Raw genomic sequence first — 15,655 nt, forward strand, 5'->3', positions numbered from 1 at the left:
TTTGCGAGTCCTCAATAGCGATTCGCTATGAATCGCTATTAGGGGCTCGCAAAACGGCCCGTTGATGAATCAGGCTGTTAGTTCACATCTATAGTATAAATCCTTTGGTTGCTGTTTCTATTCAAAATGTCCCGAATGCTTCTATCTGCAGTATTTTGTAACTCTGTTACATCCTCATTTCACTGAGTCAGTAATCACTAATATATATCTTTGCATCTGACGTGTTATGTGCCATCAGTTTAACGTGTTCTGCTAATGCTGATCTCACACCCTGCTGTCTGATGTCAGACCTGCTGTTCTTAACGCTTTATTTTAATTTTCCAGTCATTTTACGCAGTGTAGTCTCTCCCACAAGGACACATTCACATAAATACTCCTTTTCATATTCACAGGAAGCATCATCCCTGATATTTATTTTTGCTTCAGTTGCTCATTCGCAAACTCTAACACCTCTAATTTTAAGCCTATGTATCTGAAAAATAGTGCCCTCAAAGAGGGGGCCAAACTCCCTGGAAATGCTTTTATGTCAGTGAAATGTAAATAGTTTTCAAGGGGAGCTTTTAGTTTCCATACTATCACAGCCTTGTTCTGGTGTTAATCAGAATTAAAAGATTCACTAAAATTCACATTGAATGCATATTTAGACATCTCTTTATCTATGTCTTTGGTTAGACTGATAAAGTAAAATGCAAGGAGGTTAGTTACGTCGTTCCACATTTTGGTGAAAATAAATAATTGTAGGATTAGTGGAAGTATTTTGTGACGTCTGATAGCATGGATGCCTATACGCACTCAATGTAATGACAGTACCAGATTTGTGTGCACTGAAGGATGTTTGCTCATATCTCACAAAATAATTTCTTTTAATACATAGGCAGGGATTGCTAAAGCTCTTGGAGTACCAGCAAATCGTATTGTGGTCCGAGTGAAGAGACTTGGCGGTGGATTCGGAGGGAAGGATTCTAGAAGTGGTGTTTTGGCAAGAGCAATAGCAGTAGCTGCTCAGAAGTAAGTGCCATGGTAAAAAATGTTTTTAAAAACCAATGTAACTGCAAATCACAGGTTTACGACAAGGCAAATTAGCATGTTCTCCCATCCTTCTGAGTATCATTGCTTACAGCAACTTATAAAACTGAAGGACAACACCTGGTGGCCATCCTTCCACCCCGATAAGAAAGCAAATAAAAACAATTTATACACCGGAATAAAAATAAATGCACAGGTGATTATAACAACATTGTTTTTAATCACAACGTGTTTTGTATAAGTATTATTCATAAAATGGAATACACATTAAATCACATTTAGTGTGCCCCTGAAAGAGTCACAGACTGTTGACGACGGCTGCTGGATAGAACCCTCCGCATTTACTCTTACGATCCCGTATCTTGAAGTCAGAACACGCTATAAATGGGCGTTTTTGAAGTTTGCTCTACGCGTAGAAGTGCAACTTCATGGTCTTCTACAGCAACTTTCTGTTAGACCTTGTTCTGTGGCTGTGATGACGACCGCCTTTTTGACAACTCAGCGGCGATAAACAACTGAACGGGTTCTATTTGCAGTTCTGCTATAAGCAGATTCTCGCTATAATTGAAGCAAAGAGGACTGCTCCCACACATTTATTACTTTTGGTGATTCCTTTCCTGCATGTGGCAGTATCTATACATTGATTCATCGACTACAGCTCGCTAATTCCAACTGCCAGTGTTTTCAATTGACAGATCCATTGCCCCATCTTTCACAACCCCCGTCCTGATGAAGACCCTCTAGCAAGGTTTATCCACGCCTGCATTCCAACTGGGTCGAAACGTCGACACTCCCTTCTGTGTTCAGCCTCCTTTATCATTTATTATTATTGATTTTCTTTAAGGCATGATGGTCAAAAGTATCTGATTAATTAATTGTTTTCCTGTATAACAATTCTGTTGTATTTTGGTCTTGCTGACCTTTTCTTAAGTTCTTATCTTTTCACTATCCCAGCACTACCCTTCCTTATTCTCACTCTTTCAGGGGCACACTAAATGTGATTTAATGTGTATTCCATTTTATGAATAATACTTATACAAAACACGTTGTGATTAAAAACAATGTTGTTATAATCACCTGTGCATTTATTTTTATTCCGGTGTATAAATTGTTTTTATTTGCTTTCTTATCTGGGACCACTTTGTTTGTACTAATATGTCGCCCAGGTCCCAGTGACTTCTTGGGTTAACCCGTGTTTGTGTAATCCTTCCACCCCAGCAGAACCTCTGACTGCCAACATTTGCAGTGTTTCTGCACAGTGCTTGTGACTCAGAAAAACACCTAGCCACGTGAGAAATGTTTTTATTCTCCACAGGGTTGGTCGCCCTGTCCGATGCATGTTTGATCGCGATGAGGACATGTTGATAACTGGTGGACGGCATCCCTATTTGGGCCGATATAAGGTATAATAATTGTATCTTTACATGTATTTATTCATACTTATTTTTGGGTGCTATATCATGTCTGCATGCTGCTGCCATTCCACTCACTCACATCTTTTGTATATCGGCTGGCAGGCACAAAAGCAGGCATTGCTGGGAGAGGAGATGGGACATTTAGGAGAAAAATTGGTAAAATACTAGGGGGCAGATTTACAATAAACTAACGCGGCGCTGTGCCACAAGTCATTTTGCTGTGCCGTGCTGCGTTAGTTTGGAAAGCACAGCGATGCAACTTATTTACAGCAATATATCGCATCTATGTGCTTCCCAATGCGCTGGCGCACAAACTGCTCCCATGCGCCAGCGCAGGTACCATTGCACCATGGTGCAAGGATGCCTGCGTCGTTGGGAGACTGTTTTTGTCCAGGAAGGGTTTCCTTCCTGCACAAAACAATCTCAAATGCCGTTTTTCAACTTATATGTGTGCTGGATTAGCACACATAGAAGTTGAAATGGATTAGCACACATAGAAGTTGAAAAACAGCATTCTTTCAATGATTGTTTATGTGCAGGAAGGGACCCCTTCCTGAACAAAAACGCAGCACGCATAGAAACAGGAAACAAAAACGCGGAGAAATGAACGTAGCATTCAGATGCATTTTGAGGTTTACGATTTCTCATAAATCTGGAAATGTGTCTCGTTCCGTGGGTGTGGCGTGGGAACACCCACAGCAAGACCCATAGAACGCCGCTTACACGCAAAGTCCTGCGTGTTAAGGAGCCATATTTACAGGGACAGGAAATTCCACACAGAGTGGCTTTTCCTGTTCTTGTAAATATGGGGCAGTGTATTGCGCTGCCAGAGCGTCACAAAAAGTGACGTACTGGCAGCGCAAGGGGCTTGTAAATCTGCCCCTAGGAGAGAAGAGGATTAAGGCACATGTTTCAAGTAATGGAAGTAAAGAGGGGGAGAACATGAATATGAAAAGGCTGAGTAGGAGAAGCTTGAACAGACACAAAGCTACTTTTTAGAATCCACTAAAACATCCCCTCTGAAGCTCTGATCAACCTTGAGAACATTTTCGAAATTAAATTGCTCCTCCATCATTCTCTTTTTTTCATGGCCACTCCCCCCACTGAGTAACTCTGCCTGTAGCCTTTTTATTTGTGAGAAACATGGAACTCTATGAAGAAATTATATATGAATCACTGGAGAATGGAGTGATGGGTTAAAGAACCAGAAAAGTAGGTGATCTAATGATGAGCATTTTGTTATTATAAAAGTAAAAGATGACGGTTAAAATACTATACATTTTTCAAACTTCTGTGAAAGTAAAAATAATTTCTATTAAAATTTTAATCAAACAGACTTAAATTGACATTTCATAACATCTTAGCTTTTCATTAAGCAACTGATAACTCCTGTGATGGCCAAAGCATTTAAATAGTTAAATAGTTGCCCTGGCCACAAGAGACCAAAGGAACATGAGATCTAGTCCAGATATTTCTGGTGCAGTTGTGCACCTGTGGCACTTAGCAGTGAAATTGTCATATCATGGGCTATATTTATAGCTGTTCCCTTATGTCACCATTTAGTGGCGTACGCTTCTCTTTATGAGCTAATGTTGGATTTCCTTCTGCCTTTGACAGGAGTAAATCTGCAGCTGTTTTCATAGATGTAAACCACCTTCAAAGGCTTCTAAATACCCACAAACATGCAATTTTAAGTAAAGGTAGATGCATTAACAAGCAAAAACTTTAATTTCGTGACTCACTACTACAATTCTGCATTTCTGCACTTGTCTTGTTCATATACATTTGCGAATTATGCCCGAAGACCTCAAGGCTTACGCAAAAAGAACATGAATGCCTGTTAGCACCATGACGGGAGGCATTTCAGTCTGCTACATGAAGCTTGGATATAGTCTGTAAAGGGATAGTGCACTTTGGGACACATGCATCAAAATTGTAAATTGCAAATACTTAATTACGAATTCCTGAGAATCGCATTTAGGTGATCTCAATTTACAATGCATAAAACTCAAAGAGTTTCAGATAGCTATTCCTGGGGGGTCGCAAATCACTCTACCTCATTAATATTAATGAGGTAGATCGTAATTTGCTACCCCCTAGGATTCGTAAAAATCACGGGGAGGGTGGCCTGCTGAGGTCAGCAGACCACCATGTCCGTGATTGCTTTTAAATAAAGCAATCCTTTTTTTTTTTTGTAAAGCAGCTGTTTTCCTTAAAGGAAAACAAGATGCTTTACAAAAAGTAAAATGAAAATTCTTTTCATTTTTTAAGACCAGTCTGTGGGACCACTGCCTGCTCTCAGAAATTCCTTTACAACCCTTCACAAAGGGGTAGGGGTCCCTTAGGGAGCCCTTCCCATTTGCAAATGAGTTCCCACCTAATTGAAGTAGGTAGTAATATGCTAATGTTTTGCGACCGCATTCACAGTCACAAAACATTCATGCACACCGTTAGGATTCGGTAATTGGAAGGGACGCCCTAAACATGCCCCTTCCAAATACCAAATAGTGATACAGCACTAAATTATAGTGATTTCAAGAGAAGCAATTTAAGGCAGCGCCATGCAGAACGTTGTTTACCTTGTATTGACTACTCTCTGTCTTCATAGGCTGGCTTCACGAAGAATGGGAAAGTGGTTGTTGCGGATCTTGTGTATTACAGCAACAGTGGCAACAGTCAAGATTACTCCAAGTTGGTAAGTAGCAGAGACTTCGCCTGCATTAGCTTGATGCAGAATGTAATGAATCCCATTGGTAGTAATGTAGCTGCCACATTCTTTTTGTGTTTTATTATTATTATTATGCAGTTTTATTACGCGCTCAATTACTGCCGGAGTATCCTGGCGCGAAATTTTAGCAGCCGCTATATAGCATACCGCTAGGAAATTTGTGCAATTTTTTGTTTTCTGTTTGTTTTGCTTGTTTCAGCTAAGTGGGGTTCATATACATAGATGTGGACTCTTTGGGCATTGGAACTGCAGATATGCCAGAAAGGAGGAGGCATGGCACTGCTGGGAGGAGGGGCAGCTTCTAAGTAAAGTGTTTGGCATACCACGTCCTAACAATTACAAAAGATGTGCAGAGTCATATGCGGCCACTGGCAGGCAGTTGGTATAACTGAGGTCTTGTGCAACTGACCCAAACAAATACTCATCACTGTGTCCATCATGTTACCTACATGTTACGTTTTGGCCTGGGGCAGACACTATCAAGGGTATAATATGATTAAAAGCTGCAAAACAGCTTTGATGTTTTGTGGACAAATATTTCTTCTTGTTGGACCGGCCTGTTCTGCAGAGTCACCACAGATTTTTGCCTTCCCTTGCTGAGCCCGGTTTGTTTGCTTTTAGGATTCTGTGCACTACACTCCTGCTGATCAGCAGTACACTGCTTGTCTTCCACTTTACACATGGTAGAATTGGAATATACCGACTTTGCACATTTAATTCATTGTAAGTCTCTAGTATATGGTATGGTGGGTCTGCAGCACTTATTGTTCCACCCACTAAACTAGCATTGCAAAACATGCCCCAGGCTTTCCATTGCGGCCTGTAGTGCAGTTTAAACTGCTATTTAGGCCTAGCAAAATAAACCATTTGCCAGACCTAAAATTTCCTTTTAAAAACTTATGAATCAACCATAGGTTAAACCCTAAAGACTTATAGAGCCTACTAAACAGTTGGACATGGGCTCTTAAATTTTACATGTCCTAAAAGGGAAAAACCTCTAAAGACGCTTTTCACTGTAGCCAGGCTATCTCTCCCATAGACTAACACTGGGCTACATTATTACACTCAATAAGTGAGAACATCCGTTTGGGAACAGATAAAGAAATGAGTTGTCCACTCATTTGAATGTCATTTAAAATCCTCTTTAATGGGAAAGTTGAACTTTAAGTTTCTATTCTGAAAAGGTCACTTTCTGCCTAAATGTGTCTTTCTGCCAATGTCCAGGGCCATATGGCAATGAATGGCTCTTCTGTGGTGTGATGTGTATTCCTTCCAGACATGTCGACAAAACAGGCATGGGCGCAGAGGGAGTGGGTATTCCTAACAGGATGGCTGAGGAGGAGCTGTGCACTGCAAAGGACCCTGCTTACAGCACACACAAAGCAACCTGACACCAGGTCTGCCCTTGCCTTGGTCTCCCTAGACAGTTTGGAACCAAACGCAGAAAAAGAACTGATCAGAACCAGTTTGGGAGTATTCCATGGATTGCCCCTCACACAAAGGCTGGCACTAGATATAGATATGGCTCCTGCAGAACCTCTCATCAATCCTCCTTGATCTGTGAAAGATCCAGAAGAAAGTCTGTCTTGCAACGGTCACTGCTTCTCCGACCAACAAGAAGTACCAATGGCGACCTGCTATTCGCATGAAACAACGGCTGCCACTTCTCCACCAATGCGAAGCTCTAGCAACAACTGCTCCTTATGCTGAGAACAGTCTCACATGCCGACAACAATCTCCTTGCAGCTCCTGCCAACTTGAAACTCCTGCTGAGGCTCCTCGCTTGGAGTTGGACTTTAAGAAAGTAAAAGCCCCTCAGGTCCCTGTTTCCAACTCGCTCTCCATCGCGGCCAGCCTGATCTTGTGACTTTGACCTAGTCCAGAGCTAGCAGATACCAGTGAGTGGCCTTTGTGCTTTTTGATGCTATTTTCACTGATAAATGTATATATTCATAACTCCAGTTCTACTGACTGGAGTTTTGTCAATTTGGTGTCATTTCCTATATTACAATCTACTCTGACGGGCACATGCATCATTGTCAATTGCATTCGCAAACGGTGCGAATCGCAATTTTCGGGCGTTTGCGAATGCAATTGACAAAATTGGGATGCATCATGTTTTTCGCAAACTTAGAAATCGCAATCATGTTGCGATTTCTAAAATTGCGATTGCATTTAAGAAATCTTAATTTGTGATTTCTTAAATGCAATGCATGAACATTTTAAATTTGCGAATTCGCAAATAGGGAGAGGTAAATTACCATGAAGTCGACCTTCATGGTAATTTGCGAAAACTTTCTGAAATGCACAAAAGTGCATTTTTGAATGTTTCATTTTACACACACACATGCCCTTGGGGCATGTGTGTGTGAAAAATGCACTTAAAGTTAAATTGCAGGGGACAGGGAGGGGTCCTTTGGACCCACCCCTGCACCCTTGAAATTGCATTCTCAATTTGCGATTCGCAAATTGTTAATCGCAAATTGAGAATGACTTCCCATTCATTCCTATTGGCCTCTAGGCCCATAGGAATCAATGGGAAGGGATTCCTTAATTGCGATTCGCAAATTGTGAATCGCAATTAAAGAATTTTAAGAAATCGCCAAAAAAAATGCGATTTCTTGATGCATAGCCTTTTGCGATTTCTTAATTGCGATTCCTTAATTTTCGCAATTAAGAAATCGCAAACAGCAACAATGATGCATGTGGCCCTATGTTTCTAAATTGTTTTGGGATTTTTCTTCTTGTGTTGTGTTTTCAATTTGTTACTGTTTGAGGCTGCATACATACCTCTAGGTTAAGCCTGACTGCTTTTGGGCCAAGCTACTAGAGAGGTAAGCACAGGTTTCTTTAGTGACTTTTGTGGGTCACTCTGACAAGGATTACGTTTATTATTTGATTGGGACTTCCACCCCTCTCAAATAACAACCCAACTTCTTACACTCCTCATGTCATTACATGAGACCAGGAAGATGACGTCCAGCCACACATAACCCCCAAAAAAGTGAAAATATAAAATGTCTTCTGAAGTACACAACATAGATAGGGTGGGTCACATTTCTCTACACAAAGCAGCATAGGCAGTGTTTAGTAGGTGGGTATAAGTACAGTCAAACTCTTTGGGTTATTTGATCTATGGCAGAGACATCATACAGGCAGAAGCTTAGAAACAGAATGAGAGAGTATTTGAGTACACCGTGGCCTGCTTTGTGTTGTTTGTTAGTGCTGCAGGCAGGAATAGGATATATATCTTATGGAAGGTCTGTGATCTTATCTACAAATCTTCATTGGAGTGAATGGAGTGTAACTTTTTCATAAAACAATATTGCTAAACATCTACTCCTTCATGTCTTCTCTTCAACATCTCTTCTTGAAGGAGCCAAAACATGAGCACAGCCTTTCCAGCATATAAAGTCTAATTGAACAGTAGGAATGTGGTCGGGAACTTTGGAGGCTGGGCTATCTACACCTATATTAGCTCCTGATCTGCAGGCCACTGCCATGTTACAGCCACCAAGGAGGTTTGTTACCAGCTGTAAGGACATGGGGGAGACACCAAGGAGTAACCTGCAGACTTCTGAGTCACCATTTTTTTTGCAAATAATTGAAACTGAAATATGCTATCCACAAAAAGATAACACTGTTTCCTTTATATGGTGAATGACAGCACCTGAAGCCGGCACATGCTCTTGGGATAGAGGTGTGCAGATGACAAATGGTGTCTGTTGGAACCGTGTGAACAGACGCATCTTTAACTTTCTGTCTGAATGCACCTTGAGGAAGCGATAAAGAACAGGAGTGTGACAGTGGCCTGAATGGTTGAAGATGTGTGATAGCACCTCAGAGGACCTCCACTTGGTCACCAAGAAGAGAGAAGGGAGGCCAGGTTACATAATAGAAGGCTTAGTGAGAATAAACATTTAACAATGTGTAACAAACTTTTGCCATCTTGGAAAGTGTGTCCTCCTACCATTCATTTGACATGTGGGCGGCTCCTACCAGAAAACGTCTCACAGCACTTATATCAGATCATTTTTAGGAACACTGGGCCATATTATCAAGAAAGGGCGATACATTATCGCCGCTTTTATCGGCAGGAAACTGCCGATAAAGCGGCGATAATGTGCTTGATAATATGCCCTTGTGAATTCCCATAGAAGCCTAAGTTCTGGTGTTAACCTGGGGTTCTAAGGGAATTCACAAGGGCCTATTATCAAGCCCATTATCGCTGCTTTAGCGGCAGTTTCCTGCCGATCAAAGCGGCGATAATGTATCGCCCTTTCTTGATAATATGGCCCTATGTTCTCAAAACCTTATGGTGTGAGATCCTTCTGGTCTAAATTGGTTTAGTAATGTGTGTGTGTGTGTACACCACAGGCTCAGACACATGATGAAAAAGTTCAAATGACAGGTCATGACGTTTCAGTACTGAATGTGTCTTCTTTAGCTGCTTCTCAAATATTAATAAAGACTGACCTCCATTACTCCAGGGCCTGCTGGAGATAATACTAACAATGGAACTTCATGTAGTCATCCCTCTTCTGTGCTCATCACTGATTAGAACACACTAGCATACCCCAGTGGTTCTGGATTTGCCTAACCAATGTAAGTAAATGCCATATAACTAAACCACATATACCGACATCCAAAAGAAGACCCTCTTCAGTGTAGCATTTGCTGCATCAAATAGTTGTACCACATATCTAGGCAAAAACCATGGATACAGATTCTGTTTACGTAAGTATAGGCTGGTAACCAGAAGCACCCCATACCTTCACCAACAACTAATATGGCTGAAATCACAATGGACACCCAAATGAGAGAACTGACTTCCGTGAGGACAACAATCGATTCAATGAAAGAGTACTGCTGAATTTTCTAAAAATTGATAGAGCCTCTTTCAGAACAATCTAGATGTCATAGAAAACAGAATAGAAGGTGTGCAGGGCAGTCTGCACCCTCTCAGCAGAACACCTGTTTTGGTGCACAAACTGTGAAATGTGCATAAAATGTCAGACAGGGGTGATGATAGTGCTGGAGAGACATCATCAGTCTTTCCAGGGTCTTTGATAGAGACACACAATATGGCATATTGGTATTTCTGGAGTCCTTTATAGCAAACCTTTTAAAACAAACCTTTAACCTGTTTCTGTAGTTTCAAAACCTACTCCAAATAAGACGCAGGAACACCAGAAAGCAGATGGCAGCCAAACCAGTAATAGCGTGCTTCAGTGGGTATCGTCAAGCTAGAAAGATGATTACGGCAGCTACGAAAGTGAACAGTCCTCCTGTATAAGAATCATACTATATGTTTCAGCAGATTTCTTACCAGGCACACATATTAAACAAAGGAAATTCCTGATACTGAGACTTGGTTATGGAAGAGGATGTTAGATATGGCCTTCCAGACCTTGCCACTATGGTCTCTCAGGATAGGAAGGACAGAGAATTTCATGAACACGAAGACCTGGAAAAATTCCAAGATTTCATGGAACCAATGGCCATGAACAATTCATGACCCAGTGGCATCTTTGTTACCACAATGTGTACTATATCAGACACAGGGATTCAACACCAGCTTTTTGCAAATAGAATAAAAATGCCTGGATTTCAATCTAAGGCAATGAGCTGGTAAGGATCGACCCACTGATTGGACGGCTGTCAGGGATAGTGAAAATCTAGATCACAATTGAAAGTTTGAGACCACAATGTCCTAATAATGTCACCTTAGTGACATTTTCAAATATGCCAAACATGTAGGCAATGTTCCCCTCTTCCTTTTACTGTTCTTGAATACTACTTGCGTGTGTTGTTTCCACTGTCTGCTAAAAGCAGACACGTGGAAGTGGATATGCAGACTTTTATCACAAAGTTCGGGTGTCCAGTGACACAAAACTGCTCTTTTTTTATACTTTGTGCTACTAGATGTTTCGATTTTTAGTATACCCCTTTTCCAATCTTTTGTCGAAAGAGTACACAAAATCACTACTCCAAATATTGTATGGGTGCAGTGGTAAAGTACTCCAGCACTTGGGGGCATATTATCCACAACTAGCGATATTTATCGCTAAATGAGCTTAGCGATATTTTTTTTATCGCCACGCATCGCCGGATTTTATCGCAGAGATAACATGCTATTAGCAACATTTATCTCCAATGCGATAAAATATAAAAATATCCGCTGATAGCAGCTCAATGCATGAATATCGCTTGAAATCCAGCGATATTCATGCATTATCGCTAATGGGGTCTTATCCTGAATATTCACCTCCCATTGGATATACAGGTTAAGAAGTGGTCTGAGCAGGCATTGGTTTTTGGCGATATTCACGTTTAGCGCAATTTTTTTTATCCCTGTGCCTGTGTTGATAAAAGGCGATAGCGATGCTAGCGACAGCTTACAGTCGCGAACAGGTTGGGTACGCCCACTTTGCATGTCATTAGCGATAAATATCGCTGACATGCAAAGCAGGCCCCAAACCGCTCGCTATCGCCTACAAACTGTCGCTAACTGCTGTTAGCGACAGCTTGCTAATAGGGCAAGGAGATTATCGCTGCTTTAGTGGGAAAAAGTCCAGCTAAAGCGGCGATAAGGCCCATCATAATATGCCCCTTGGTACTTAAAACCAAACTGAAACATCTGAATTCTAACACCAACTGTGTTCACTAAATGGCACAAATTGTGTTCATGCTTACCTTAATGACATTTCTGAATCTCATGCTATATTTATCTACTATTGCTGTAATCGCATTCTTTTACTTACTTGAAGCCTTCTTTTAGAACATTAAATAATTCAATAAATTTGTGTTAACTCCGATTTATTATTTTCTTTATAATATTAAAAGAAATAACAAAAAATATTGTTTTCTCCTTGTTTTCTAGAACTATTTTTATATTCTGCCTTTCTCATTTCAAGAACGAATTTCTCAGTGCATTTTGTGGCTCATTGCGTTTTTTCTGGGGCAATACCTGCAGTTCTACAGTGATATAGATACCATGATAAGCAACTCATCAGAACAAAAATCTCTCATAGAGTGATTATAGTGTTCATAAAAAAGTGACAATTGGTCTCAAGTGCTCGTGCTGAAAGAGCAAGGAAAGTGGGGAAACTAAGATTGAAAGAGAGTCAGCAAGGGAAAAGATCAATGGTGAGAGTTAATACTGAGAATACAGTTGTGTAATAGTCCACAAAAAGGAAGGCGAAGGGAAGTAAGGAAAAAGTGGATTGGTAGTATCATAATTGTTTACACACCTCTGTAGTGAGAAACTAGCATGACCCGTGGGCTGGTAAATGTGAGATTAGGGAGAGGGGAGGGTCTGAAGATACACATCATGCTGTACATCCCGATGCGCATCTACATTAACATTTTCATTTTCAACTATAGAATCAAATATTTCTCTAGCATGCTTCCCTAAATTGTGCAGCAGGATATGTTGTTTACGTACAGATGAAAATCTATCACCCCCTATGGCAATTAAATATGACTCAAACAGGTTTATCCATTTGTTCCATGGTATAAGAGGTTCCCCTGCTTCATTCAGAAATGAAGGCGGTTGAGACATTACAAATACAGCCATAGGGAAGGAGAAAAGAAGCGACACCATTTTTTTTCACGTTCACAAGGTAAAAATGAAAAAGTGAGTAATTACGTAGCTGTTCTAAGGGGATTAGCTTCAACTTGTGATTTTGGCACGTTAACTGAATCTCTTATCAGGGACCAATTAGTCAGATGCACATGTGATAAGAAAATTCAAGAAAAACTGTTAGCTGAGGCCCCTGATTTGAAACATGCTATTGGTATAGCGAAAAGTATTGAACACACAGCGTTCTGCATGAATTAAATGAAGGATGCAGTAGAGATCAAGCAAGTGTTGGACACCGGTATAAATAAAATATCTACAAAAGATGTTAAGTCAAAACCTTTACCGGCTGAGATTGAGAAACAAAATACTGATGGGAGCAAATGTAGGTGTTTCAGATGTGGTAATCCCAATCATTTGGCCAATATCGTAAAATGCCCCGCTAGAAGTGTCACTTGCAGGAAATGCAATAAGAGAGGACATTTTTCTAAGGTCTGCAAGGAATATACGGTTAGCAACGAACCAATTCCCAATGAAGATATTGTTTTCCAGGTAGCTAACAATTCAGATCCCACCAATAACATATATCCTAAATGTAAAATATTACTTGACAATATCCCATATGTAGTATTTGCTGATTTTTGTTCTCCATATACTCTCATGAGCGAATTCACATTTCACGAGAACTCAGGAAATAAAGAATACACCCTATTACCCCCTGACATCAGACCGGGAGGATACAACCATGATCCCATACCCCTTGTTGGAATGCTTCTCATGCACATTGATTTCAAAGACAGGTCCACGGTGGAGAAAGTTTACGTTACAAAGAATGGTTCAAATGTACGTGGGTGATAACACCAGAAAGACCAGGGGATCAAGCTGGATCCAAATGCTCCTGAACCAGTTTACCTGGTAGAAAGATCAAATATAGGAAAGGAAATATGCGCAAATTTTCCTGAAGTGTTTACTGACAAATTAGGACTGTTGAGAGGATTCCTGCATAAGATCAAACTAAAAGCACAGCCAAACCAGTTTTCCACAAGGACACTCATGAGAGACCCGCTCAAGAAAGAGCTTGAAATGTTGGAAGCCAACAAAGTGATAGAGCGTATTGAATGTTCTGAATGGTTGGCCCCCATTGCAGTAGCATCTAAAGAAGGAGGAAAGGGGATTCGCTTACGCGTTGACCTCAGAGACTTGAATTCAAACATATGGGTGGACAGACATCCCCTCCCCAACATCAACGAGATACTCATGGTTATACAAGAAGCAAAATTCTTTAGCATTCTCGACCTCTCCTCCGCTTACCATCAGGTACCTCTCCACACTGATTCCAAGTCCCTAACCTCTTTCATAACTCCCTTTGGGGCATACCAGTTTTCAAGGCTGCTGTTTGGCCTAACATCTGCCGCTGCAGTGTTTCAATGCATTATGCAGCATATCTTTCAAGGAACTGAAAAAGTACTGTGCTTTCAGGATGACATCCTGATTTATGGAGCATCAGAAACTGAACATGATAAAGTCCTAGAAAAAGTCTTAAAGAAACTTAGCAAGGCTGGATTCACCACTCAAAAGAAGAAATGCAAAATAGGTGTTGACTCTGTGGTTTATCTAGGTCACACCATATCAGGTGAAGGAATCAAACCAAAATCTAGCCTGGTAGACTCAGTCAAACTCGCTCCTGCTCCTACTAAATCCTTTCTGGGCCTGGTCGAATATATGTCCAAGTATGTCAAGAACTTTGCTGAACAAGTCCATTCACTCAGAGAGTTACTCAAAAAAGGTATCTCGTTCGACTGGAACTCTCAATGTCACAATGATTTTACTCAGATCAAGCAGGTTATACTAGCGGCACCCATTCTAAGTATGTTCGACCCCAATGCCAAAACCACTTTGACAATGGATGCCAGCATGAAAGGGTTGGGAGCCTCACTTACTCAACACGTAAAAGGACAAGAAAGAGTGATAGCGTTTGCATCCAGAACTTTGAAGGAACCAGGATGCAACTACTTCATGATTGAAAAGGAGGCCCTCACTTGTTATTGGGCTATAAATCACTTTAAAATCTTTTTATGGGGGATCCCATTCCCTCTGAAAACTGACCACAAACCCTTGCTTCCTTTGTTTTCTACCAAGTGCTTGGAAAAAACTACTCCCCGCATCTCCAAATGGATTTTAGGTCTACAAGGTTTTAACTACACCATAAACTACGTACCAGGAAATGAAAACTGTGTTGCCGATTGTCTCTCCAGATTCCAAATCACTAATGAAAACCCCCAATTGTACCCTCTTGATTAAACCATTCTCTCAGTAGTTATCCCGGCCATTGACAAAGAGGAATGGTAAAAATGCATGAATGAGGACATTGTTCTCACTGATTTAAAAAACACTCTCTGCAAAGGATGGCCAAAAAGTGTCAAGGACCTACCAGAGTCCATTAAATCCTTCTGGGTAGTAAAGGATGAACTGTCTATCACAAACGACCACATCTACAGAGGTAATAGGATTGTTCCTCCAGAAAAAACATACGAATGCATAATACAAATAGCCCATGAAGGTCACCCAGGCAGAAGCATGACAAAAAAGCAAAACCAGACAAGACTATTGGTTTCCCAATATGGATTCCATGGTGGAAGAGAAGGTAAGAGACTGCCTGGCATGTGGAACCAGTGACAAAGCTAAAGTTATTCGCAAAGCTCCACTCATCCCTGTGCATATCCCTACTAAACCTTGGGACAAATTAGGCTTAGACATTATTGGTCCATTAAACTTGCTCAACTACTCTCTAGAATACATGTTCGTACTTATTGATTACCATTCCCACTGGATTTCTACGAAAATGATCTCCACAATCACCACATCTTCATTAATTAAATTCCTTAAAGATACCTTTTCCAAAGA

General features: G+C 40.8%; 1 protein-coding gene across 1 annotated transcript in view; it reads left to right on the top strand.

Moving 5' to 3' along the window:
* Nucleotides 1-15,655, top strand: part of LOC144762934 (xanthine dehydrogenase/oxidase-like) — a 575,825-nt gene that overhangs the window by 362,764 nt on the left and 197,406 nt on the right. Inside the window, exons 22-24 of the mRNA XM_078648235.1 lie at nt 875-1,008; nt 2,342-2,429; nt 5,050-5,136. Of these exons, the coding sequence (XP_078504361.1) occupies nt 875-1,008; nt 2,342-2,429; nt 5,050-5,136 (309 nt within the window). The remainder of the gene's footprint in view (nt 1-874; nt 1,009-2,341; nt 2,430-5,049; nt 5,137-15,655) is intronic.

Source organism: Lissotriton helveticus, chromosome 6 (genome assembly GCF_964261635.1).
Source record: "Lissotriton helveticus chromosome 6, aLisHel1.1, whole genome shotgun sequence".
NCBI lineage: Eukaryota > Metazoa > Chordata > Amphibia > Caudata > Salamandridae > Lissotriton > Lissotriton helveticus.